The 27,059-nt window shown below is 40.4% G+C and overlaps 1 protein-coding gene across 3 annotated transcripts; it reads left to right on the forward strand.

The window, feature by feature from the left end:
• Positions 1–332: 332 nt before the first annotated feature.
• On the forward strand, positions 333–25,858 carry LOC146621202 (transforming acidic coiled-coil-containing protein 1-like). 3 transcript variants are annotated; one of them, XM_085368199.1, is made up of 13 exons: positions 333–557; positions 10,419–10,510; positions 16,090–16,516; positions 18,281–18,335; positions 18,441–18,522; positions 19,684–19,736; positions 21,651–21,785; positions 21,921–21,997; positions 22,146–22,189; positions 22,421–22,581; positions 23,002–23,108; positions 23,201–23,321; positions 24,289–25,858. In XM_085368199.1, exons 1-13 carry the CDS (start codon positions 493–495, stop codon positions 24,355–24,357), a joined length of 1,488 nt encoding a protein of 495 aa, XP_085224325.1. In that variant the 5' UTR covers positions 333–492; the 3' UTR covers positions 24,358–25,858. The 3 variants fall into 3 exon arrangements, with proteins under 3 accessions (XP_085224325.1, XP_085224323.1, XP_085224324.1); XM_085368197.1 differs by lacking the exon at positions 333–557 and adding an exon at positions 8,470–8,901; XM_085368198.1 differs by lacking the exon at positions 333–557 and adding an exon at positions 8,470–8,901 and having other exon boundaries at positions 21,654–21,785.
• Positions 25,859–27,059: the final 1,201 nt, after the last annotated feature.

Genomic DNA, 27,059 nt, shown 5'->3' on the forward strand with positions numbered 1-27,059 from the left:
CTTAAACAAAATTGTCTTAAACAATTCTGTCAAGTCTGCCAGATACCCCCCCGTGACACACTGGTACACACACTGTATCTGCCTCCTGTCCAACTCTTTATGCTTGATCCTAATTTTCCCCCGTCACACACACATTTAACCTCTCTGTCTTTCTCCAAAGGGCAGTGCTATTGGTCTGGGGTGTGTGTGTGTGTGTTTTGAAGGAGAGAGAGAGAGGGAGATGATGAAGCTTGGGAAGTAGAGCAAGGAGGCGGGACTTGTCACCATTCACGTGTAGTGCTGATGATGCTCCGTAGAGCATCAACAGAGTCTGTGAAAGAGGAAAGAGGAGAGGCCGCTTGGTTAAATAATAACTAGTCAGCCATGAGGAGCAGTGTGTCGCGCTGCTCTGAAGCTGAGCCAGACTGTCGGGAGGAGACACAGAGGTGAAACTCGGAAGTGGAAGAAGACATCTGAGACGTACCTGTACCAAGCACAGACGCTGCTGTTGCCATGGGGGGCTCTCTCAGCCAGCACAGGAAGGGATCTGTCAGCTCTCCTCGCAAGAAGAACAGCATGTAAGGCTAGATTCTTCATTTGTATGTTTGTCTGTGAGCGTGGGGAGATGCTCCAGCTCTTTGGTGTTTTGTCTAACGTGGATGCTTCTGTCAGTGAGGAGGAAGAGAAGTGGGAGATAAGGAATCAAAGTGCAGTTTTGGGGCACTGAGGCAAACAGGACTTTCTGTGCTAGGCAAATTTGCCCATCGTGGGAGTTTGAATACTAGTTAGGTATTCAAATCAGACTAAAGGCAGAAAGCAAGCGAGCTTGACTGAGGAGTGGCGCAGCTGATAACATGAGCTGAAGGTCCAAAGCAGTTCAGTTTTGACAGCTGCTGTAGTTACCACAGTATAAAACACAATGCTGCTGGCAGGTTTTGATTATGCCGCTGTGACCCTAATTCTAACCCTAATCTGCATTGCGTTAATCGTACAAATTGTGCAGTCCATTTCTTTCAGGTACTGCAGATTCCTGTTTCGTTCATGCATCATGTTTGACATCCTTAAAGACCCGTGAGATGTGAAAACCGCAGCTGTCTGGAACACTTATATTGAAAAAAAGGACATTTAAATGTTTGAGCTGAGGCTAGAAAGCACCCAGTCACCGCTCATCCTCTTCTTTTTCTTAATCCTTTGTCACAAAGAGCGAGTCCTTTCACTTCGTCCTACTTAAAAGCTTTTCTAAGCTCCTTGTAGCGAAACAACAGTTTCGCATTGTGTGTTATTTTTGTGGTTCTTGTCAGTGGCTGTTAATATGAGAAGCACTGCCGCCATGTACTGAAACTGATATTATTTTGGAGATGGCAGCAGAACACAGAGAGCAACTGTAAGAAAAAGCTGCAGAGAACTCAAAGGGACAAACACTGAGACAAAGCCGTGTTTAAGAAATGCTCAGCTGGTTTAAAAAAAATCTCACCGCTCAAGCATACTCCAGTCTTCTGTATCCATCTGTGTTTTTGTAAGGTCAGATGGGGGTTGGGGTCCTCTTTGAGAGAACACTGGGAAACCAAACACTGCTGTGGGATAGGAGCTTTCAGCTTAGGATCTAAATTTAGTTGGCTTCATCATCCATTTTATATCCTAACTGGAGCAGTCTTAGATGTACACTGTTTTTTTTTTTTTTTTTCCTTTGCTCTCCAAAACCCCTGAACACGCAGAGAGAGTCTCACTTGGGAAAAAGCTGCCCTGCATTTGGAGCTCATTTCCTTCTCCATGGTACAAATCAATCTAACGTGGAGTGAAATGTCACTGTCTTCATGTATTGTGAATACATGAAGATGTGACAAATCTAAGGATAAGCATTGATTTTAAGCATAAGGCTTCGCTGTGGGGTATTACCAGCATAAAGATGAAAATCACGGCTAAATAATTGTGAAGTTAACAGGTAAAAACTTTGATTTGCACCATACATTGGATGTTGAAATGCAGTTAAGAATAAGTATAGCTATATTGGCTTTCTAATGGCAGTTAAAATTGTTTTGATTTGATTTGAAGATATGAATGTAAATACAAACATAAGTTGCAGTGGGGTGTGTCGACTCCCTCCCACACTATGGACATGAACTGTAGTGTGGGAATTGTGTGCTCTTTTGTTCCTGTTGTAGTCCAAAACAGTAGCTCAGCTGGTGCCTGTGCATCAGTCCTCTCTTATTATCTCATCGCCTCATTCTTTCTCTCTTTGTTTTATCATGTCGCTGTCAGTCGGGTTATTTTAGTGCATTGCAGCACTGCAAGGGCTTCGGCTCTGATGATTGTAACTGTGTTCACTCCGAGCTAGTTTTCCACTCTGATGCAAATAATTGAATGTTCTCTATAAAATATTCAGGTACTCTTTCGCGATGTGCTTCCCAAAAGCATACCAAAGAATTTGGAGCACCAGTCTCTCTTTGTGTAAATTTATCTCTGTGTGTCTTTTATAACAGCCCTTCCCAAACTGAAGAATGCCACCGCCCAGACTGAAATCTGAAAATCTTCTGCTGTCCCACCAAAATTTTAATCACAGCTCTGATCAGCACATCAGATTAAGATAAAATAGTTTACTGCTTTGCAATTCTGAACTGCTAAAATTTCATAGACAAAAATGTTTTATTCACAACAGAACATAGAAAAGCTGTTGAATGTTTAAACATAGACATTTTACAGTTTCATGAAAGATATTTGGTCATTTTAAATTTGATGGCAGCAAAAAAAAAGTTGGGACGAGGCAACAAAAGACTGGAAAAGTAACGATAGACAGATTCACAAATCTGCAGGAAAACTGCATTTACAAACCTCACTGCATTGGCTCAGGAACTTTTCTGGAAAACCATTCACTCTGCCATCCACAAATGCAGATTAAAACTTTCATGCCATATTGATTGTCTGTTTTAGTTCAGATGATTAATATGTGAATGGGATCCATAAATGCTGCTCACTTCTCTGGACCAAAGCTCATTTAAAATGGACAGACGCAAAGTGGAAAACTGTTCTGTGGTCAGATGAATCTGGAATTCCTTTGGGAAAACATGGATGCAGCATCCTTTTATAGTAGGTGAGGTGAGCAACCATCCAGGCTTTTTTAGGGAAGGTCTTGCATATTTCAGCAAGAAAATGCTAAACTACATGCCTCATCAATGACAAGAGCATGTCTTCATAGTACAAGATTCCACGTGGTGAACTGACCTGCCTGCAGTCCAGACATTTCACCAACTGAAAACACTCAGAGCATCATGACATGGAAAATACAACAAAGGAGACCCAGGGCTGTTGAGCAGCTAGAATCCGATATTCCAGCGAGAATTAGAGAACATTCCTCTCCCCAGAGTCCAACAGCTGGTCTCTCAGTTCCCAGATGTTTACAGACTGTTGTTAAAAGAGAGATCTGTTACTGCCAAATTCAAAATGACCTCATATTTTTCTTAACATGGTACATTTGAATTCTGTTTTTATTCACATTTCACACAGAATACCAACTTTTTTGGAAATGGGGTAGTAATTATTAACAACAGCATCAGGTTTCCACCTACCGACAGATGAAAAATTAAAATACCATAAATTCTTTTAGTAAGTTGATGTGGCAACAAGTGCAGCAAGAACAACCTGATTCTAATTCTCTGCTAATTCTAAAAGTCTGTGTAACCTCACTGGAGGGGTGAGGGCTATTATTTCTTCATCTTGGGGTTTGATGATGGTTTTGGAGAGAGAGCTGTTCAAAATCTCCCACGGGTGTTCAACTGGGTTAGTATTTGGTGATTTTGAAGGCCCTTGTGAATAACTGGCACCATTTTCATATAAATCTAATCATGCAGTGACCCCTTGTGTTCTATGGAGAACATTTAACATTTTTAAAGAGGACACTCCCATCCCATCAGGAGTGAAATATTTAGGCTGCCAAAGATGACACATGATTTTTTTTTTACATTTATTTTTTGTGTCATGTCCACTCCTTTTGCATCCATGTTTTGTATTATTGAATCGCTGACTGAAGCTAGTGTTGGCCTTTGTGTCATTTCGTTTTTCTTACGTGAGGAATAGTTCCAAAAAATGACCACTAGATGGAGCCATATCTTTTAAGAAGTCAACATAGTGTTCCGTTTGGATTAGATAATATTACAACAGACTGTCTTTTGTGAGACATTAAACATGCTCTTATGTAAAAGTTATGGGAAAAGTGACTTATTTCAGGAATTCATGGCAACTGTCTTTAAAAGGGAATCCAGGCTCTGTTATGTTTGTATTCCACCAAGTGGAAGTTGAATCTGTTAAAAAAAATAAATAAATAAAAATAAAATGTTACTTTTTAATTTTAGCCATTTGAGGTTGGACGCAGTAGCACTGGTGTGTACGTCACATGACATGTTTGCCGTTTAGCATTTGTGCTGTGTGATTGTTGATCAAAGAAGAACCATTCAAGGATGACATTTTGCGCATTCACTCGAATGCAGCTTCTAATTGAAACACAGCCGGAGCTGAAATCTAACATTAAAAGAATGTAAGCTGCAATTACACGGGACACAAAACATGCTGATGACTCTGTTATTCTTAGCTGTACTGGGGATAGAAACATAAAGTCAGGTTGGGATGACTGTTATAATCAAAGGCTTTGTAACCTTTTGGGGCTGACCAAAGTCATTTCAGCTACAGCTTAACTTTATTTTTTTTCTGGTAAAATGTGTCTTGCGGCCAGGAGAAAGACAAAAAAGCCAAATAATACCATAAAATACACAGAACAGACTAAAAGATGTAAAATAAAAATGTAAGACGTGAATAAGAGACAATAAGTGACAATAGTGTAGTATTCCTTGGGTATAAAGGCAACATTTCCAACAGTTTATCATAGCAATCTGCTCGTCTCGTGAGACACAGGGCCACTTTTTGTGAAAAGGTGAGCTTTTGTCCAGCTGATGAAGAGGGAAACGCAAGAATGTCCAAATTAAAAAAATACTTGATAAATTTCAAAGTGAAATCATAGTATTCATCTAAGGACAAAGAGTATTTACAGGCAGTGTGTAAACTTTTATACTGGCGCTAAAGTGAGCGTCGGGCGGCTAACTTTATATCATCATGCAATGGATTAGGCATAGAAATAAACAGTTTGTGATAGCTGGGATGCCCCACTAATTCCTTCTTAGTCTACACACAAACACACTTATCTCATCCAGTATCACATCACCTCTGCTGCGTCTCACAGACATGTTTATCATGGCCGATTTATTCTTAGCTCGTAACCACACATGCTGCTTTCAGTCAACATTTATTCCGTGATTAACGATGTGCATTCTTGCTACATTAACTGACAGCACACCCATATAATAGACGTGGTCCAGTGTGTAGGAGTGTGCCTTTTTAATGTGCCATAGTCGTTTCTTTTTGTGTGTGTGTGTGTGTGTGTGTGTGTGTGTGTGTGTGTGTGTGTTACTACGAGAGCCGATGACCACTTATAGGAGAACGTGTATGTGTGGGCTTTGCCACTGTTACTTGTGTGTGCTATTTGTGGTTTCAAGGTATTACATAAGAGTTGATTTTTTTCCCCTTGTATTTTCCTCCTGCTTCTGTCTGCGGTCTGTGCCTCTGCCAGGGAGAGAGTGAGGGATATTTCCACTCACAGACGGTGTACTGTTTTACTTACTGTTTTCCTCGTATGGCCAGTTCACATCTCCAGGTGTTGCAGGGTGAAAAGTTTGTGCAGCACATAGTGTATATCACATATGGCTACTTTATTATGATTATTTAATGATCGTGATTATTTGAACTTTGAATAAACTTGTATTTCTCATTCTACACTGGACTAAAATGTTTCCAAACAGCTGGCTTGGTTTTAAGATCTAAAGCCATTGTTGTAACTGAAATTGAATAAATAATCTTGCATGGCCTTTTCACTTCACCTTTGTGTGCTGCTTGAAGGGCTTTGTTAGCTGCAGGCAGACCGTCCTCTCTAGGACAGACAGGTTTGTCTTCTCATCTGTCCTGATAAGGGAACAAAGGCGACTAAAAGCAAGCACAAACAAATGTTTGAGATTCTTCTCCCGCCCCAAACGTTCTTTTTCTTTTCTCTTTCATATCCCAGATCTTTTCATTTCTATTATCTCCCTCTTTCTGCCTCTCGCCTTTCTAACACTTCCCCCGTCTCTGTGCGCTTAATTAAATCAGTCTTTTCCGGTTGCCATGGCTCTCATTTGCTCTGTTTTCGCTGTCGACTCATCATAGGCTGAACAGAGCCTCTTTTTATGTGTTCGCCAGTGTGTAAAAAAATATGTGTGAGTGCACTGGTTAATCTTTCCCTCTCTTGCTGCCTGCGTGTATCTGTGGATCTGCTCAGTGTGATAATAGCGCTCCTGTCTTTCCTTCCACGTGTTTTGTGGGAGCAGTAAATGGCAGGACGGGCACCTTCAAATAAAAAGCATAAGCAATAAAATGCTTTCGTTCTCATTCCCAGGTCACTTTTTTCACAGTAGTTGGAGCTTCTTCCTGTTATTAGATTATTCATGGTTCATGTTTTTTTGTTGTCAGAGAATACATCTCATCTCATCTGGCCTAGATACCGTGTGTGTGTGTGTGTGTGTGTGTGTGTGTGTGTGTGTGTGTGTGTGAGAGAGAAAGGGAGAGAGGTATAAATGTGAAAGCCTGGACTTACATAAGCCACCCATGAGCAACCTCAGAGGCATTTGTGTGAGCAACGATGAAGCTTTCAGCGAAATGCTTTATTCTGCCGGTGTCGTGCTGAGCTGCATCGTTACTGCTGAATTTAGGTTTGCTGTATTGATTTGTCCTCAGGCTGGCTTGGATCGTTTAAGTGAATAGTAGCTCTGTTAGTTGATGACATATTACTAGATCAGCAACTTTATTCTCAGCTCAGATTTTACTTGCCTGCATTATTATAAAGGTAAAGAGACTATTGTTAGTCCTCGTTAGAAATATTTAATCTCGAATCCTCTTTTTCATGCGGGCCTCTGTGTTGCCAAGTCAAACTGTTACAGCAAATTACAGCTAAAGTACCTTTCAGTCTCACTAAGCAAATTGACTGAGCAACATCTCAGTCATTTAATTTGTAAGAAACATCCTTCAATCCATGATAATAAAAAGCCAGGACGTCTGTTTTTAAAGCAGCCAAAGTTGTAAAGATTTTATCGCATCTGGAAAGCTCTCAGAGTACATACACCACCCACTTTATTAGATGTGCCTTGGCCTTGACCTCTTTTTGCCTTCAGAATTGCCTTAATTTTTTGTGGCACAGATTCAACTGGAAATATTTCTCAGAAATGTTGGTCCATGTTGACATGATAGAATCACACAATTGCTGCAGATTTGTCAAATGTACATCCAAGATGTGAGTCTCCCGTTCCACCACATTCCAGATGTGCTCTGTTGGATTGAGTTTTGGTGGCTGCGGAGGCCATTTGTTTACTGTGAACTCAGTGTCATGTTCAAAAGTTGACTTTTATCCTGATAGTCTGTTATCCATGGTCCTGGATACACTGTGGTCATAAAGAGATGGATGTGGTCAGCAACAATACTCAGGTTTGGCTATGAGGTTTAAACGATGCTCATATGCCAAGAAAATATTCCCCACACCGTTACGCCAACATCACCAGCCTGAACCGTTGATACAAGGCAGGATGGATTGATGCTTTCATGATTTCTGATCAGCCAAGTTTTTGCCCATGTGAGCTGAGCCTGTTTCCTGTTCTGAGCTGACAAGAGTAGGACTGCGTGGTCCTCTGCTGTTATAGCCTCTCAGCTTCAAGGTTCGATTCAGAGATGTTCTTCTGCTTATCTTGACTGTTGCCTTTCTATCAGCTCAAAGCAGTCTGGTCATTCTCTGGCTCGTTGAATTAAAAAGGTATTTTTCTTGAGAGAGCTGTGGCTGACTGGATAGTTTTACAACTCTAGAGGTTTTGTGTGACAAGCATAGTAGCTAGCAGTTTGTGAAATGCTCAGAAATGCTTGTGTCATGATGTATAAATGAGTGCTTTAAGGTTTATAGTTGTGGGGGGAGGGGGTGATGTTGAGTAAATGGGCTTTACAGCAGGGTATAATTTCCAGATAGCATTTGCACCAGTCTTTTCAGAATACTTCATATACTTACAGCTTTTAAAATGTATATATGCCCTATTAATTCTTCTCCCTTAGCCTGATCACCTCATCCACTTTCTCTGTAGTAGTCTGTCTGCCCCAGAGAAAACCCTTCTTGCCTCTTTAAACAGGAAGCTTTGGCTCTCCTTTCCCCCCCTCTCCTCGCTTGACCCTGAAAGGATCGGCGCGGGGAAAGGCAAACTCCTGAGGATAAACAAGAGAGTTAGCAAACATGTGGGAGCAGGGCGAGCTGATGTCTGTTAACCAGCTGATCGTCCGCCCAGACAGAGCGGAGAGTGAAAAAAGGAGGGGAGCAGAGGGAGGAGTGAATACTGATGCTCCAGTAATCTGTGCCGTGTGAGTCAGTGCTGTTTAGAGCAGAGCGGCAACAGAAGCAGCTGCAGCAGTGTGAGGCACGTTTCTCTCTCACGAACGTCAACAAAGCAGAAGAGCAGGATGGGAAATCTGAGCGGCTAAGCAAGAGGAGGAAGTGAGACAGCAAACAGACAAGGCAAAAGAAGAGGAAGAGAATCAAAAACACAGATCGTGCACTCGTGTTCGCCGTTCTTTTCTTTTCTTTTCTTGCGGCACTCCAAGATAAACTGCCAGTTTCGTTGACAGCAGTAGTAATCGAAACAGAGGAAGAGGAAGGTCACTATTAATTCTTAGAAGTGTCGTCACACTCAGAACTGAACGTGTCGCAAGGATGTCCTGGTTGTCGCCGGTCCAGTGGGCGAAATGGACGTGGTCAGCAGTGACTGGAGGTTCAGCTGATGATGGGCAGCCCGCAGCGAAGAATAACGGAGAAGACATGTAAGAGTGCATGAAGTGAATAGAGAAACATAGCTGCTGCAGTATAATAAATACACTCTGATAGAGAAGATTTGATGCCACGGACTCTCACAGGTTGATTGTGAATGTGGGTGTTTGTGTGATGACTTCCCTGAGTCATGCTGACAGGTGGTGGTTGTATACAAAGAGACAGAGCATCACTTACAGCAGACAAACTGCTCAGAGCTGTGATAATCTCTGATGCTTTCCTGTGCTGAGGATTGATGATGCTATCATTTGCTAAAAACAGATTCTTGTTTAAAACACAGGCGCTCAGGTTGCTGTTTCACGAGTGTCTGTTTTATGTGTTTTATGTTTCTTTGAGAAACCAACGGTAGGACTGCCTAGGCCTGTTTTTATGTGTGTTTGGGTGTTTGTGAGGGCTCTGTGGTAGTTGGAGAACAGTTGCTGAAAACTGTGGGCAGGAGAAAAAAAACCCACAGTTTCCAAAGCTTTAGATTTTCTTTCTTGTCCATTTCTAGTCTCTAAGTAACCTTCCAAGATTGCAGCCGTTGGGGCCGTCACTGGGATGTGACTCAGTGTGTGTGTGTGTGTGTGTGTGTGTGTGTACACAGTGAGGGGGTGAGTGGCTATGTGTATTAGGATTAGCTGCTGATGGTGGGGTTGTATGGAGCCCCAGAGTGTCAGTGTGTTTGTGTGAGCTGGTTATCAGAGGTGAAGTGTGGCTGGGACTGTGAGCTTTGTTGCTTGTTGTGCTGTCTTTCATTAGAGTGCAGACATTTTGATGTGCTTTGAAGTGACTGACACACACACACACACACACACACACACACACACACACACACACACACAAACCCTTGCTGTTGATGTCCCTCCTTTTTTTTTTAAGTCTCTCCACAGTTTGGAAATAAATTGTGGCTGGTTGCCGTGGCAGCTGACACAGCAGACCCAAAGACTGCGTGTGTGTCTGTGTTTGTGTGTTGCGGGACACAGTGTGTCGTTACTAAAGAGCAAAGGATGCAGGTGGCCTTGTAGTGCTTCACTTCCTCTCCTCTCCCTTCCTCTAACTTCCTTTAAAATAAAAGCACTTTATGTTTGGTCACTTTGAACTTTCAGCTCTATTGTGCTTGGGTCACTTAAAAAAACATGAATTCCATACTGAAAACCTGTTCTGTGTTTGTTAGAAGGAACAAGATGATCCAACGCCCCAAAACAGCATTCAAAGTTTTATAAACATAATTTAGTAGCTGTTTGTAGGACATATGTGCAGCTTATGAAGCTTTTAAGTGCCTCTCTGTTCTCACAGACAGCACACCGTTGTCTGAAACGCTTTCTTTAAACCAGACAATGTGATGTTTATTTTTATCCCATCTTCTAAAGATTTTTGCAAATACAATGTTGTATATTGTGTTTTCACACTTTCAGCACATTTTATTTTCAAAAGGCAACATTTGACTTTTAATTCCAGATAATACCATGAATAGTTGAGCTCAGTTGTAGCTCAGGTTCATGAATCTATTCATTCCTCTGTCTCACAGTTCGGACTCCGAGGGGACCTTTGAGACTCCAGAGGCCGAGTCTCCGAGTGTTGTGAAGCTGCTGGGCCAACTGGACAACTCCAACCACTCAGGTGAGATTGCTCAGCTGCTTAGCTAGCCCAGTGTTCGTACACTTGTCATAATCCACCCTACCTGCAGGATGAGCGTGATTGGTGGTACAGAAAAGGCAATGACTCTGTGTCCTCTTATTTAACAGACATGAATTGGTTTCTAGTCATTTCATAAACAAAATAAGCTTTTTGCTTGAGAAAATGAAAACCTGATTAACAAAATTGGTAAACCACATTTATTCTATTAGCTACACATATTCAGTTATTTAATCAGCCAATGACATGGCAGCATTTAGGCACACAGACATGGTTAATATGAGCAAACTGAGATTAAGGAAGGGTAAGAAAGATGATCTAAGTGAGTTAAACAGCATGAAAACATGTATACATTCTGCTGTATGATGTAAGGTTGTGTAACTGTTGACCATGTCCATCCCTTTATGACCACACTGTGCCTGTGTGTCTTCTGATAGACATGCACACAATTAATCTCGCACTGAGAAAATTAAGTTATCACGACAAGGCTCAGGAAGATAAAGTTAATTAAAGATGTGGTAAAAATAAATAAATAAATAACCCTATCACCCCGATTTGTATGGACAAATGGTTACCAAATGCAGTAAATTACACAGATTTTTTTTATATATGTACTTACAGTGCAGTGGGAATGATAATGTTTACAGATGGGTTTTTTAGCTGGTATTTATCCTGCGTGGTTATTGTGCAGTCTGAGTGCTGTTGGGATGAAGCACCTACGCCCTGTCCTACACTGTGGCTGCAACAGTCGACTCCTGAATGTCTGCTTACATCAGGATAATGGACCATGCCACATATTTCCAATCATTTGTGATTTTGTTTTAGCTCTGAGAGGGGTGTTAAAAGCACCTCTGCGCATGAAGCCTAATCGGACTGACTGCTGACACTCACAGGTGGGGCTGGGTAACAAGCCGGTTTTTCTTGTGTCACACAATGCTGAAAATTAGTCTTCCATACTTTCTATAACATGTATTTGTATTGGTACGGAAGCACAGATAATCCATAAGCGTTTCAAACAATACCTGGCCTAATTCTCAGGTAGCTGCTAAGATGTCTGATCTAAATCTGCACTGAGAGTCAGTTTAGACAGGCGGACATAAAGAAATATGTCACAGTTATTGTTATTACTTAAGAATAATAGCTTGTTGAAGACTAATACTTTCATAATTATGCCTTCTCTTTTGGGTTGGATTTGTTTTTGCTTTCTTTTGTAATTTGGAGAAAAGTGATACTTTTGTTGTAACAGTAGTATTTACGCTAGTGTGCGTTTAAAATGTTCAGACAATGCAAAGTTGCTTTGTGTAACTTCATACTGGGAATATTATGTTGCTCATTATGCAGTTTTAGCGTGCCAGAATCTGGTCTCGGATCGGCGTACTGTGATCTGCTCAAAGTGTGCTTATGAAAGGTAATCAGACATGTAAATGAGCTCACTTCAGTGGGGCACAGACTTGCAAATGACGCGGGCTGAATCCTCTCTTTTTGAACCTGCCAGCAAGGCCTACTGGGGTGCTTCTCACCCCCTCTTCCTCAGCTGTCCTGCTTTCAGACACGCACAGACACAAGTACCAGGCATTACCATGGCGATGGCGTTTCTGTGTGGAAGCAAATGCGATTGTCACAAGTGTTTCTCCATGTCCTTTAATGATGATTAAAAAGTTATTGATTTCGTCTGTGTGTGTGGATATGTTGTGTCCATTTTGCACGGATGTGTTTTGTAACCACAGTATATGTGAAGCTATGCCACACAGTAATAGAGATTACCGTATTTGTTATTGAAAGTAGTTTTTGGGCTGAAACAGTCACGTTAAGTTAAAAAAATCTGGGTTAGTTTCATGAATAAAAGATCAAATGTGGAGAAACTGATACTCGGGTTCCCTATAATTAGAAGACTTGTGGTTCTGGGAAACTACTGCCTTTTCTTGGGAACATCCACACACCACAATCTAACTAGATGTATTATTTAAACAATAATGAAGATGAAACCTTAGGCAGTTGTGTGTATGCTTGTATTTGTTTCTCTGTTCAGTCTTCTGTTGCTTTCTTTTTCAGTGAGCTGTGAATCTGTAATTCAGCTTGATGTTGTTTTTGTTGCTAAGCCACGTGGTGGTGGTGCATACGTCCTTTGCATGACTGGGTGTGGTTCCTCTACATCTGTTCCTTGTCTCCAAAGGGCGTTTCTGTTGTGTGCCCGAAAGTATCCTGATTTCAGCTGAAGCTTAGTTGAACTTATTCTGTGATTCAGTTAGCCTCACGTTAGCATTCGATCAGAGCAAACTGTGTGAGAAAGAGCTGAAACCACAAAGCCTCGATTCATGTTAGCGTACGGAGAGGTCCCTGTTGCGTTATTAACGGGCGTAGTATTGTAAGTTTAACAGTATGTGGATGGGTGAGGGGGTCTGACTTGTTATAGAGATTCCTGTGTTTCAGCAGCAGTGTGATTCAGCTGCTGCTGTGGTTGTTAGCTAGCTCTTAAAGACATGTATAAGGACACAGGAAATGAAGTGTTCTTTGAGGAAGCCAGCAGCCATTTTAAGTGCTCTAACAGGAGAAGGAAAAGTTTCATGAATCACTACAAGGTTAAATCCTCCAGAGACAGATGCAGTTTTAACATAGACACAGGACGGGGATGTGAGGTTTCGTGGTTTACAATCAGAGAGTCTGGAGGAACTGGAGGAGTGGATTTATAGATAGCAATGCTTTGCACAAGTTATTACATTTAACATGTTGGTTAACACCCCTATTGTATTCTTTCATTAGCAGCAAATTATGATGCAAAATGTTAGTGTCAAAGTTACAGTATATTATGTGCCTTCTAATCCATCCACCTATGGTGGATGCATCAGGGGCAACTCAGGGTTCAGTATCTTGCCCAGTGGAACTGTGACAAGCAGCCATGGGGAGCAGAGTTATTATAGTTTTTGTATTTTCTGAGTAGTTTTTTATTTTAATTTCATTTTGAAATTTTGTTTAATTTAGTTTCAGTTAGTTAGTTTCCACAGTGGATTTTCTTGCGTCAGTTTAGCTTTTATTGTTTGAAAGTGTTTAGTTTAAGTTTAGTCCTTGTTATTACTGAATGGAGTACATATGTCAGAGGCCAAATGCAAGGAAACCAGTACAGTGTCACAGTCTTGTATACATCCAAAGTCTTTACAAACACATCCATCGAAGCCTCATCAGGCAAGTTGTAATGAAATTATTACTAAACTGAAACTCAGAACGTCTGCTGAGTTTCCAAGCTCACTAAATAGTTTCAGGTAATTTCTTTGTCGAAAATCTAGTTTTTATCTTTATTAGAGTTAACCCTTTTTTGTAGTTTAAGTCAGGTCAAGTCAGCTTTATTTGTATAGCACATTTAAAAGACATCAAGCGCCGGCCAAAGTGCTGAACAGAGGGACAATGTAATCAAACAAAAGAAAGAATTCAGATAAATGAGGTAAAAAAAAATTGTAATAACCTTGATGGGGAGCTGGGTAGTAAACCTTCCGATGGCCAGCTGTCCCGCTCCACCTCACGATATACTATATGGACAAAAGTATTGGGCCACACCTCTCAACCTTTGAATCCAGGTGTTTTCCGTCTTAGCTCGCCCTTTTCCCTCATTTAATTTCTTTTTTTTTTTTCACAGTACAAAGGTTAACTAGTTAACTTATATGACAAACTAGCTAAGTAGTGACATTTAAATAGAGGATTCTTTTTGTTTCTAGATTTTCAGTTCTGTAGTCTGTACGGAGCAGTTCGTTGACTCTTTGTCAGCATGTTAAGTGTTTGAACTAGAGATGGACCGATCCGATATTACGTATCGGTATCGGTCCGATACTGACCTAAATTACTGGATCGGATATCGGAGAAAAATAAAAAATGTAATCCGATCCATTAAATATCACGAAAGCACCTCACAAAACTTGCAACACGCCGTAACTCACCTCAGAACGTTAGCACGTCTGAGCAGTATGCCTCACGTGATAGAGCGGCTGTGGCATGCGGGACCTGTCGGTGGTCTGGATAGCATTTGGAGCTTCGCTAGCAACCCGGCATTTCATCTCCGACAAAGTTATCCCCGAGAGAAGTAAAGCAAGTGTGTAAGTCCATCTCTGAATGTTTGTAAAGCATTCCTGCGTTAAGCTTAACAAACGACTGCCTCTTCTTGCTGCTACTTCAATCATGAAACTGCTTAACGATCAGCTGATCAGCTTTTCTGTCGTGAGTCCGTGTCTCTAGTTTGCTTTTGGCCCACTTTGCACCAGAAAGAGGAAACCAGCGGCTGAACAACAGCAGCACGTTTAAGCTTGATCAGCTGTTGTTAGAATGTATTTAATATTACTTTCTACTCGAGGATCTTTTTCTACGTAGCTGACGCTGGTAACTGTGCAGGGGCGGATCTAGCAAAGTTTAGCCAGGGGGGCCGATAGGGCATTAACAGGGAAAAGGGGGCACAAAGACATACTTTTCTTTCTTATTCTCATTTAAAATGTCTAGCTTTTAATAAATAATTATCTGACACCCAAAGTTTTAATTTGATGCAAAATGAATAGAAGTCAATTACTGTATATAGTAACTATTAAGTCTAATATATATACCCTAGTAAGCTATAGTACTTTTTCCTTTGGGAAGGTACCATCTGTGCAGTCTGCAATTTTGTTGAAGAAAGATGTTGAATCTATTTAATATTTCTTGAAAAATAATTGATTTCTGTGCATTTTTTTCACACTGCATCAAATTAAGGTTGATTACGTCGATTAAGCATCATGAGGTGGAGCGTGAGGGGTGGTTCCCTATTTTTTATTTATTTATTTTTGTTGTTGCTGGGAGTTGGAACCCTATTAGTTAGGTTGCTTAATATTTATGCTAAGTACTCTTTAAAATACCAGAATAGGGAGGATGGTGTAGATTTAAGTTTATTAGATTGATCAGTATTGCTGAACTATGAAACATTTTTTTTGCATACAGGTATAACAGAATAGCTTTAGTGTAGTTGTTGTTTTAAACTTGAGTATGAACTTATACAAAATGCAGCAAGATATTTAAAAAACAGTTTTGTTGATTAAAAAACACTATATCGGATTCATATCGGTATCGGCAGATATCCAAATTTATGATATCGGTATCGGACATAAAAAAGTGGTATCGTGCCATCTCTAGTTTGAACTATATAATTTTTCCAGCTGCAAATCTCAGATGAGATTGGCTCCCTCTTCACCTGCCTCACCAAAACATAACTGGATCCTTTGCAAGTGATCCTGTACAGAAGCTTGTTTGACACAGATCCTGATTTTATTACAGCTGTTTTCTCTCGATCACTTTCGATACAGCTCTTCAGGATCACAGTCACATTAAAAATATCTTTGCAGCCCTGTGGCACAAGTAGATCGATAAAGGCTGTCAGCAACATATGAGTCTGTTTTTAGGGTTTTGCATCCTAAATGTTGAAACTCTCACTGTAGAGAGTTGAAAACAGCTTCCGTAAACCTACATTAGTGCGCATTTTAGTCTCCACATGTGTTTAAATCAGCATACCCAAATTGTAAATAAACTGACTTCTATTTTTCGTTTTTTTTCCACAGTTTTTCCTGATGTTACAAACCACATTTTGAATACAGTCTCCAGTCAGGATCTTGGTACCGCTCCATCCCAAGAGGTCGATTCTCTGAACAACCTTACCAGCTCCTCGCCTGACAACAGCAGGTTCAGTTTGGATCAGAACCTTAATCTCACCCTCAGTAACAAACCCGAAGTGGTCATTTCCCCATCAAAGACTCTTCCACAGGCTGCCCGGCCTCCGACGCTGTCTGTCGTCTCTCCGCTGAACAAACCCGATCCCTCCGAGGTGGATGACGAGGCTCCGGTGACGTCCGACTCAAGCCCGGATTCAAACTTGACTCTCAGTCATGACATTAGTGTGGATTCGGATTTGCTCAATGGCAACATGGACTCTGACATTTCGCTACCAAGCACAAAACTGACCTGCGAGCCCAAAGGGTCAATTATCACGTGAGTACGTTACAGACTTGTATACGAAGCCCTGTCCTTTCCAGTCATCAGCCATAATCATCCCTGTTCCAGTCGGTGACTGCAGTTACACAAATGCTGAATCTGAGCCAGGGTGACTCACACATTTTCAAGCTGAACAAGTGCTTTTCTCTTTTAGTGGCTGTAGGGAACAGTACTGAATGCTCACTATTGTCCTCAATGAACCTAGGAGATCAAAGTGTTCCCATTTTAATCAGCCGTGGTCGCCTGTTGTGTGTCTTGAAAAAGTCCTGTGAGCTGTTTTTTCTTCTTCTCTTCTTTCTAATGAAGAAGTAATATTCAGCATTATCGTGTTTAATAATGCTTTTTTTTTTTTTTTTTTTTGCAGTAGTGTTGGTTTTATTTTAAGAAGTTTTAGAATTCAGTCAGAAAAGATTTTATTTGAAATGCCTGCTTTTAACCCGTGGATGCTGATGAAAGGCTGGATGTTGAAGTCCTGTCTTCATACCTGGATTAAGTATTTTTAAGAAAAGCTTTGTTTTTGCAAAAAGATTTTTCTCTTCAAAGGTATTAACCTCCTTAACGTTTCTGTAACCCCTCGTCGTACGATGTTAAGATGTCAAGCATCGCCCTCTGGTGGTTTTTAACCAGAACTCCATATTTAACACTAATTCGAGCTTTTAAAAAAGATTCGGCACAGGCATGGTTATTTTTTTTTCCTGTTTTTTTAACTAATGGATGGTTAAAAAAGCAACTTAACTGTTGTTTTATTAACATATCCCAAAAATGATCCTGATGTGAAATGGCATTCGGAATTTTATTGATATTTCTTTATGCATAAACTCAATGTGCTTAACACAGAAGATTAAAACAAAGAAACAAATTTTTATCAAATTAAAGTCAAAAACACATTATAGTTAGTTATAGTTAGTTTTGTGAGTTCACAATATCATTTCAGTTATTTTTAGTGTTATTTATTTTATTTAAGAAAAGTGTTTTTATTTTGTTTTTTACCTAGATTTTATTTTTTATTTTAGTTTTAGTTATTCAGGGTATCTGAGTGGACGATAACATATGAGGGTAAAAATAGCACCGGCAGGTAGATGTTTAGGACATGTTTGGATGATCGCTTTATCTGCCGTCTAGTTTTTGCCTCAGTTTTCAGTTTACTAAAGAACAATAATCCTGCACTCACCTTGTGTTTACCCTGACTCCTATCCCGTCCTCTCCTGTGTCTTTCCTTCCTTTTCCTTCAAACCCTGTCATGCTGTGTCCCTTTTCTCTGTGTGGCCTCAGGACTGCTGAGCAAGTCCATTTCCTCTGTGTTCTGTTGTAAGTACTTTGTAACTGTAGGTGCAGAAATGTTTGTGTGGTGTAACTACAGCTCTTTTTTTTTTTTCTTTTTTTTTGTCTTGCATACATTCATTAATTCTCCTTTGATCACAAAGTGAAGGTGGAAGAAATTGTGGAATTCATCTTATTAAGTAGATGAGAGAAATGGTTTAGTGGTAACCCTATACATCCCTCCAATGCTCTGTGCAAATGTTATTTAAATTTGGCAAACAGCTTCTTCATTAATCTGCTTTTTTTTTGCTGTGTGTAATTCAGCACTTTTAGCAGAGCATGCAAGCTCAGCACACACAAAGCAAAGCTATGCGGCCCAGCTGTAAGGCTTCCTCTGTCTCCTAATTTCTCTTCTCATCATCACACTTGTCCACATGTATGCACACACGGACGTGATCTGTTTGTGTTAGTGCTGATGTTGTCGTTTGCCTTCATATTTAGGAACTCCTGCAAAGTAAAGCAGAACCAGCCGATCCAGAACGACTTTAACGGACAGGTAAGCACTAATAGGTTTTCTGCTGTTGAGCAGCTTCAGACTCGTTCATTAGCACTGCAAACTACATGCAATGGCTATGGATGATTGAGTTTGCTGCTGTTGAAGGATGACCATCATGGAGACCACGCCACAGATGAGGAGAAACTGGCGAGCAGCGTTGGGGTCAAACCAGAAAAGGACCAGAACAGTGAGTCAAATGATTAATTTAGGTTTATTTATACTTTTATACTGTATTTACTTTTCTCATGGCCACTTCACCATAATACACACAGTACACAGGGCACACACTATCCCAATATCAGATAACTGTTAATAATTGTCAGCCTGCATCAGCTTTCCACTTGGATCAAACAATCAGCCAGGGTTAATCAATACTGCACATCAACTAGGTCATCTTTGCTGTACCGTCACATACACAGTAATCATTAACTTCACATGTAATTTTGCATCACATTGAACCCTGTTACTTTGTGAGTTATGAGCATGAGAAAGTGAAAGAAAATCATTATGAAAATGTGCTAGGGGGCCTAGAAGCATTGAAATACAGCTCACATTCACAATAATTCAAATATATGTAGTGAGTGAAATACTTACATCATAATTTAAAAAAAAATAAATGCAATTAGATTTTACGCAACAAAATGTTGTTTAGAAGAATACATTTATATTTTGTGTACTGTAACCTAGTCTGTAACCTAGTCCGCTGGGGCGGCAGCATCTCTGCTGGGGACAGGAAGAGACTGAACAGGGTGATCCGAAGGGCCAGCTCTGTTCTAGGATGCCCTCTGGACCCAGTGGAGGTGGTGAGTGACAGGAGAACGGCGGCTAAGCTGTCATCCCTGATGGACAACATCTCCCACCCCATGCAGCAGACTGTGACAGCACTGAGCAGCTCCTTCAGTGGGAGACTGCGGCACCCACGGTGTGGGACGGAGAGATTTCGCAGGTCTTTCCTCCCCACTGCTGTCAGACTCCATAATAAAGACTTTAACTGATCAAGCACACACATCCATACATATGCAATAATACTAAGTGCAATAATCCTTTCTGTCATCGTTGTATTTTTACTCAGTTGTATATAGTATTTGTATTTGTATTCTATTTTTATCTTATTGTATATTTATTTTATTTTATTCTACTGTATATAGTATTTTATTTTATTCTATTCTGTACAGTTGTGTACTGTATTTATTCTTATTGTATTCTAATTTTTGCCTCATAACTTTTGCACTGTCCACTTCCTGCTGTGACAAAACAAATTTCCCACGTGTGGGACTAATAAAGGTTATCTTATCTTATCTTATCTTATATGGCACTAAATGACCCAGTGACTGCTGTTTCCTTCTAGTCCAAGATTGCCAGGTGACATCCAAACCTGAGGCATCAGACTGCTGCTCTGTGGTGAGATACCGTCACATTTTCCCACCCAGTCATTTCCCTACATCTGCTGCATGTACAATCCATTTAAAGACAGCAAAAGTCTTACTATATAGAGCAATTTCACTGTTAGACCAATGATTTTTGGCTTGAGGCTTTCATGTTGGTCAATGTGCTGTTGGAGCTTTGACCTTTTTAGTCTTTTTCCCTCCTCCATGCATCTCCATGGAAGTAGGTGAAGTTGTGCCAGAAACCTGGTCTATTTATACATCATCAAACTAGAAGCTGTCGTGCATATTCTTTGTTTGTTTGCACCCTCCATGATAATACCATCTAGTGAACACTAGGTGGGGCTAAAGCAATATTTTATGTCTCAGGCAAAGCTTTTAACATTCATGAGTCAAGTCTTTGACTGACAGTCTGTTTCTCATTTGTTCTAGTTTGCGTAGCGTCTGTGTTAAAAATAAAAACGTTATAAGAAAAAATAAAGAATAATGGTAATGAGCACTTAATTGTAAGCTTCCCATGTAACATATATAACTCCAATAATTATGACACTTTATGTGAAATAGTAAATGCCATTTGTGGACTACATTTTGGCTATAAATATGACTTTGGAGAAATACCAACGCACCGATGCCTATTGTACTTCCTTAAATTCACAACTGGACAAATTATTTTGAGATTTGTGGGACTTTGATGTTGCGACCAAAGTTTAGCTGGATGAAAAGAGGGCAAAATGCAGCCTTGATGTTCAGACCGAATTTTAGGCAGTTTTCAAGTAGAAATGGTAACATCTCTACTTATATTGTTAAATAGACTGTAATTAACAGGATTTATGGTTATATATAAAATAAAGAAATTACCTGTTTTGCAAGTATCTTTATGACTCTGCATTATTGTACCTACATTATAAGGAATCCATTTCTTTTTGGCCACTTAAAACATCTTTGTGGAACTGTTATATTATATCTGTTGCAATTTCTGCTGCCATCTTGGCCAGCTCTGTCTTGAAAAACTTTTTTTTTTTTACATCAGTGACACTTTTTAGCAGGATAAACAGAGGATATATAAAAGTCACTTTGCCAAAAAAAATGATTGGAACTTCTGCCTTGTGACAGGAATGTTGTTTGTGGCTCTAAATGTAGTCTAGTATAAATGCAGTCTGCAGACAAAACACTCACTTTAAAAACAATGGCTTTGACGTGTCCTGGCATGTTCCAGCACTATGTGTAAAAGTAACAGTGGTACTTTGCTGCTTCATAATAAATTAATTGATACTTCTGCACAGTAAAAATAGAAAGATTGTCTGGCTGAATGCTCAGTGTGCAGTTTAGAGCTCAAAACTAGTACAGTACTGATACGATGACTTCACTGTGCTGCAGGAGGTATTTAGTGTCTGCCACTGTGCTCAGGTGACAGATGGATTATAATTATCATTCAGCAGATTAGAATATGACAGCCGTAATCCAGGGAAGGACAAAACAACAGAGGAGAGAGAGACGGAGAGAAGGAGGAGGATTGAGGTCTGTAAGAACGCTGATCGAAAGCCAACGGCTGGTGTGAGGTGAAAGATGAGCAGTTTGAGAGAAAAATAAAAGGGAAAACAAAGAGAAGGAAAGGAGTTGGTGTGTGGAATATCTTCATATAACAGAAAAATTACACAAAAACAAGAAAACAGCACAGTTTACATGGAATATATGGTGTAAATATAAAACGGCATTGAACGCTAAACCAGTACAGAGAAAAGCTTTGTTAAAGTGTGCAGTTTGTTCAGTTTTATGGGAGTTTTGTTGAATGCTGTTTCCCAAAATAGTGAAAACTGTTTGTGGCCTAGATAACTTTAAATTCTCGACGGTTTAGTGGGTAAACCGCTTATTAGCCCCGTACAAAAGAAAAAGACACAGGAGAGCATGACTGATTTCCTTCTGCTCTCAGCAGTATGAAGACACGTGCAAATTGAAGAACAAGTCGGGGGGAAGTGAGATGCAGAAAACGGGAAGTCAGGTCCTGGATTCCATCTGCATCAGTGAGGCAGAAAAACAGGCTGTTCTCACCCTTATCAGAGAGGAGGTACACTCTTCTATCACACTCATTCATCAGTGTTGCATGTCATCAGTGTACTTATGTATTTATTTTTATTTTTTTACTTTGACAAGGTTTCATTCATGCACACAGTTCATGCTCACAGGAAACGTCTTCTTTCAGATCATCACTAAGGAGGCTGAAGTCAGTGACTGGAAGAAAAAGTATGAAGACTGCAGGAAAGAAGTGGATGAGATGAGGTTAGAAATATGAGAAGCCACTACCATGAGAGTGGTCGCGTAAGGTTTTGATAAACTACGATAGGTTAACTTATCTCACCTCTATCACCTTTAAAAGCAGAATGAATGAATATGTAGCCCTTAGAAACCATTCTGTGTCTTATTACAGAAAGATTGTTGCAGAATATGAGAAGACAATTGCTCAGATGATTGGTGAGTGGAAATACTGAGAGATATATTTGAACAATTTTTTTTTTCCATCAAATCAAAATTTTCCATTAAATCAAACATTCCAAAGAATTTGTGTTATCTCTTATCGAGCCTGCAGTTATGATTTCTTATGTCGCATCAGTGAAAAACCAAATTCCTTTATATTTCAAGCAGTTGAGTCTGAGAAAAAGTTGTGTACCACGCCTTAACAATAGCTGCTTCTTCTTCTGTCAGAGGACGAGCAGCGCAACACTGTGAGTGCCCAGAAGGCTTTGCACACAGTGACGATGGAGAAAGACGCTGCCCTGGCAGACCTGAACTCAGTGGAGCGCTCGCTTTCTGACGTCTTTCGCCGTTACGAAAATATGAAGAGCACCCTGGAGGGCTTTAAGAAAGTAAGGGGTATATGCCTGTCAAGTCCAAGTGCTTTGATGATGAGCTGATAGTAGCACAAATTGGAGGATTGTAAGAGGATTTAGGTCAGAATAAGGTTGGATGGTATCCTGTGATTAAGGGCAGTGGTCTTAAGAGCAACAACACAGGTTTAGATCAATATTTCATGGTTCCCATCTTCGTCAGATGCCACATAAAAACTAATTGTATGCTGAAATCTTTACCTCAGTTTGGTCCAGGACTTAAATAGACTCCTCACTTTATGTGGTTCTATTGGAAAGACTTCTAGGTGTAAACGTGTTAAATCACAGTGTAGGGCATTACTCTAGTTAAAGACTCGAGTTAAAGGAAGAATTAGAATAACAAAAGCATTCACTGTAAAGATGACTTCTAAGGTGCACTGTGTTTGTTTCCTCGTGGAGAATGAAGAGGTGTTGAAGAAGTGTGCACAAGAGTATCTGGCCAGAGTCAAGCAGGAGGAGCAGAGATACCAAACACTAAAGCTGCATGCAGAGGAGAAACTGGACAAGTATGTAGAGAGCAAATATAAAACTACAATAAGAAACGAAACACTCGACAGATTCAGTTTCTGTTAATTATCTCATTTCATGCATCTCTTAGAGCTAATGAGGAGATCGCTCAGGTGCGTGCAAAGGCGAGCGCAGAAAACATGGCGATGACCGCCAGCCTGAGGAAGGAACAGATGAAGAACGAGTCTCTGGAACAAGCCCTGCAGCAGAAGGTGAATTGCATCATGGATACAAAATCTGCTCTGAGCCCCATTTTGTGTGTAGTAGTGATGGACGGGCTGACAGAGGAAGTCAGGCAGAAGGCTCTTTGGACTATTATGTTTAGAGAAGACATTGTCATTTATAGCGAGAGTAGGGAGCAAGTGCAAGAGAGTCTGGAGAGGTGGAGGTATGCGCTTGAGATAAGAGCAAGCAAGACAAGTGTGAAGCTGCAAGGAGCAGAGATGGCGAAGGTGGATGAGGTTAACCTGGGGTCAGCGATCCAAACAATAGACAATGCATTTCAATTCACTTTTATATACAACGCCAAATCACAACAACAGTCGCCTCGAGGTGCTTTATATTGTAGGGTACACCCTACAATAATACATGACCCCACAATAATACAGTAATAAGACAGTGAAGAAGAGAGTGCAGGCAGGGTGGACATGCAGAAGGGTGGTGTGACAAAGGTCCATAGCAGGGATGAGGTGAGAAGGATGCAGATGATCCGCTGTGGCGACCCCCAAAGGGAAAAGCCAAAAAAGTAGTTGAATACAATAAATAGTCTGGACTTGGACTGGATCATTTCCAAATAAGCGTACTTAAAGAAACAATCCGATTAATATTTACATATGATTTGCACTTGTATTTGTTAAACTAAAGGGATCATGCAGCTGGCTTGCGCTGCCATGCAGCTGGCTTGCGCTGCCACACAGCTGAGGTGCACACCATGAAAGTTTAGTTACAGCTTGTCACACTTGAACAATCACGAGCCACTTCCTTCTACAGTGAAGTTCGCTAAATAGAAATTTGTTCCTACATGAAACTGCTTACAAGAAAACTTTTGTTGTGTTTTTTCTTCTTCTGGGTATCTAGGTCATGATTTCTGTCAAATGACAGCGCTGCTGAGTTTTTAAAAAAGCATTTTTGGTGGTTAGACGGTATTTACTTACTTTCCTCTATTCTGTTTTTTTACAGAATCAAGAGATCGAAGAACTGACAAAAATCTGTGACGAGCTGATTGCCAAAATGGGAAAAACAGACTGAGGATTTCTTTATGGGAATCAACCATGATTGTCCGTTCCTCTGGCCCCGTGCATGCATTCATCCCTGAAGCAGTTCTTATACCCTGTGCCTGCCCTGCATCTCAGAGCCTGCTTATGTACAGACGTCTAAAGTAACTTCTTGTATACTACGATTGCACTACATGTGACAGGAACCAAGAACGCTCTATACATGTTAATTACGTGTGATTATCTTAGTTTGTTTTGACTTCGTGCCCATTTTGAGGCCATCTGGGGGCCTTGTGCTTTTGTCGATCATTCCAGCGAACAACAGCTCACTTGTGACTCAACTTAATTTTCCCAGCAGCTTAACCGCTAAATTCCCAGCAACTCCTCATGTAGGGTGACATCAGATTTAATCTAGGTCGAGATTTGTTTTAAAGTTACATTTCAGCTCAGTTTTGTAGAAGGAATATTTTCTATAAAAGAAGCAGTCTATAAAGTGTATTTTTCTACGACGCAAACGTGGGTTTTATGCTCACCGAGGAAGGCTCAGGGGTATTTCGTCAGGGTTGAATGAGGTCAAGGTTAAAGTCAAGCTGCACAAAACGGGAAGAAAGGGGTTTAGGATCATTTGAGGAAGTACAGCAGCCCACAGAGGCTTTTGTTTGTTTGTTCAGTTATGATATTGAAAGCAAGTTGCACATAATTAATATCATTTGTTTAAACTGGTTCAGACGGCGGCACGTTTGGGATGCTCGACAATTCAAAAAGCCACAGAATATTAATCAGTCACTTTATATGTAAAAAAATAAATAAATTAACCTGACAATCACATAAAAATTCACGGCTTCATCCTGTGTGCATAAACACAAATTTGACTTACTGGTGTTAATGATCGCGAACAGCTGGAAAGGAGAAAAAGAGTCACTCTGTATGTCAGCTAAAGGCTATTATATTATTTTAAGTGCTGCTGTTCTGTGTGTCAACAGTTTTTGTTTAACTTTCAGTATGTCACCGATTGCTCACTAAATCACATTTATCTCTCAGACTTTGACACCTTTGTATTTTTTTCCATTGCTTATGTGCGATGATGAACATGTGAGCCTTATTGCTTGTGTTTACAGCAGTACACTACTAATGCAAGAGAAAAATATCAATTTATTGCATGTTTACTTTCACATCTCTGCATTTTTCAGAACAGTTTTTTCTTAGCACACCAATAAAAACTAGATCGGCACAGCGCCGCAACAACAGTAAAATTAGAGCTGGTTCCTATATTATACAGAAAAAAGTTTTCTCTTTTAGAAAAACAAAAGAAATGTGTGAAAAGTCAAAGCTCATTCAGGTTTTATCATAAACTAAAAATATAGGCCTTTCATTTTGGTGTTGGTACTTTTTGGTCAGTCACTACTGTAACTTTCTTAATGTCGGATAACTTAATTGGCTTTGTAACTTTAGCCCCTGTAATTATTTAAATATATATTTGTGAATTAGAAATGACGATCTCACTCCTGTGTGGAAGCGACTTGAGCGTTTGTACATCCTTCCTGAATAAACCTAAATAGAATTTGTTCTGCTATGTTTGATTTTTGTTTTCCTGTCTGAGTTCTCTGTATGTGTCAGTGTGCATGTGATGGCCGCAGCTTTGGACTCGCTGCTGATTACGATGCATACCGCTTACATTTTGCACATGCATTACATTTTATATGCACACTGTAAAAAGCTTTAGTAGTTAGAAAAACAAACAAATTACCTCATAATTCTGTTAATAACACCAAACTAACCGTGTGTCTCTCCCTGGGAAAGCTTGCTCTAAGTCAATTACAGCAGTGTGCTGGCTGTGCATCATAGATGGAGATTACAGCGATAAGACTTTAATGCCCTCAGACACCTTCCCCTCCAGCTCCACCTCAACCTCCCGTGTCTCCTCCATCAGATGCTCATCTTGGCTCATCCACTCTTTCTCTGGACTCTTGAAAAGACACAGTGACCCATCGCCCTGCTGCCATGAAGACTGCTCTGGCTGTGCTGCTGCTCATCTCTCTGGCCTGCCACAGTAAGTTTTTAGGAGAAGGGATCAACTTTGCTGATTACATACTAATTGGAGACTTTGTGGTGGAGAGAATCCATTTTTGGGGGAGAATTAGTCACTATATTTCAAATTAAGCCTGTCTGTTGGACATACTTAAATACCTTTGAGTGTGTGCAGATGTTCCCCAGTCTCAAATTGTAGGAGGCGACAGAAGCTGGATACTCTGCTCAGTGTGTGTGTGTGTGTGTGGGTGAATGGACTAATAAGAAGGTGGTTGCATACCTGCATGCTTGCAGCCACTTTTTGAATATGCATGCTTAGTCTCAAGCCAGGCACTCTCTCCTGTTCTGTCTGTGAAGGCCATGCTCTCAAATGTCACACATGCGTGGCGTCCAATGAGGAAGACTGCAACCGTCAGGGCTCCACCACCTGTCCTCAGTACGCTGATGCCTGCTCCACCATCACAGGGCCCAGTGAGTAAACACTCACACACATACATGTATAAACACACACAGAAAAACAAGCAGAACCAGTATGATGTGACTGGATACAGTAGTGCCTCACTAGAGGTCAGCACAACACTGACAACCCACTGCTTGATTGTGTCACAGATTCAGGAAACCAGTGCTCCTTAAAATAGTGCTTAAACAGTTTCCATTTCCATAAAAAGAGTTTTTTTTTAGTCAATATTAAAATCCATAAACCACAAA

The sequence above is a fragment of the Diplotaxodon limnothrissa genome, linkage group LG12 (genome assembly GCF_057381915.1).
Source record: "Diplotaxodon limnothrissa isolate DT_005_m linkage group LG12, D_limnothrissa_male_GT1.1, whole genome shotgun sequence".
In the NCBI taxonomy this organism is placed as follows: Eukaryota; Metazoa; Chordata; class Actinopteri; order Cichliformes; family Cichlidae; genus Diplotaxodon; species Diplotaxodon limnothrissa.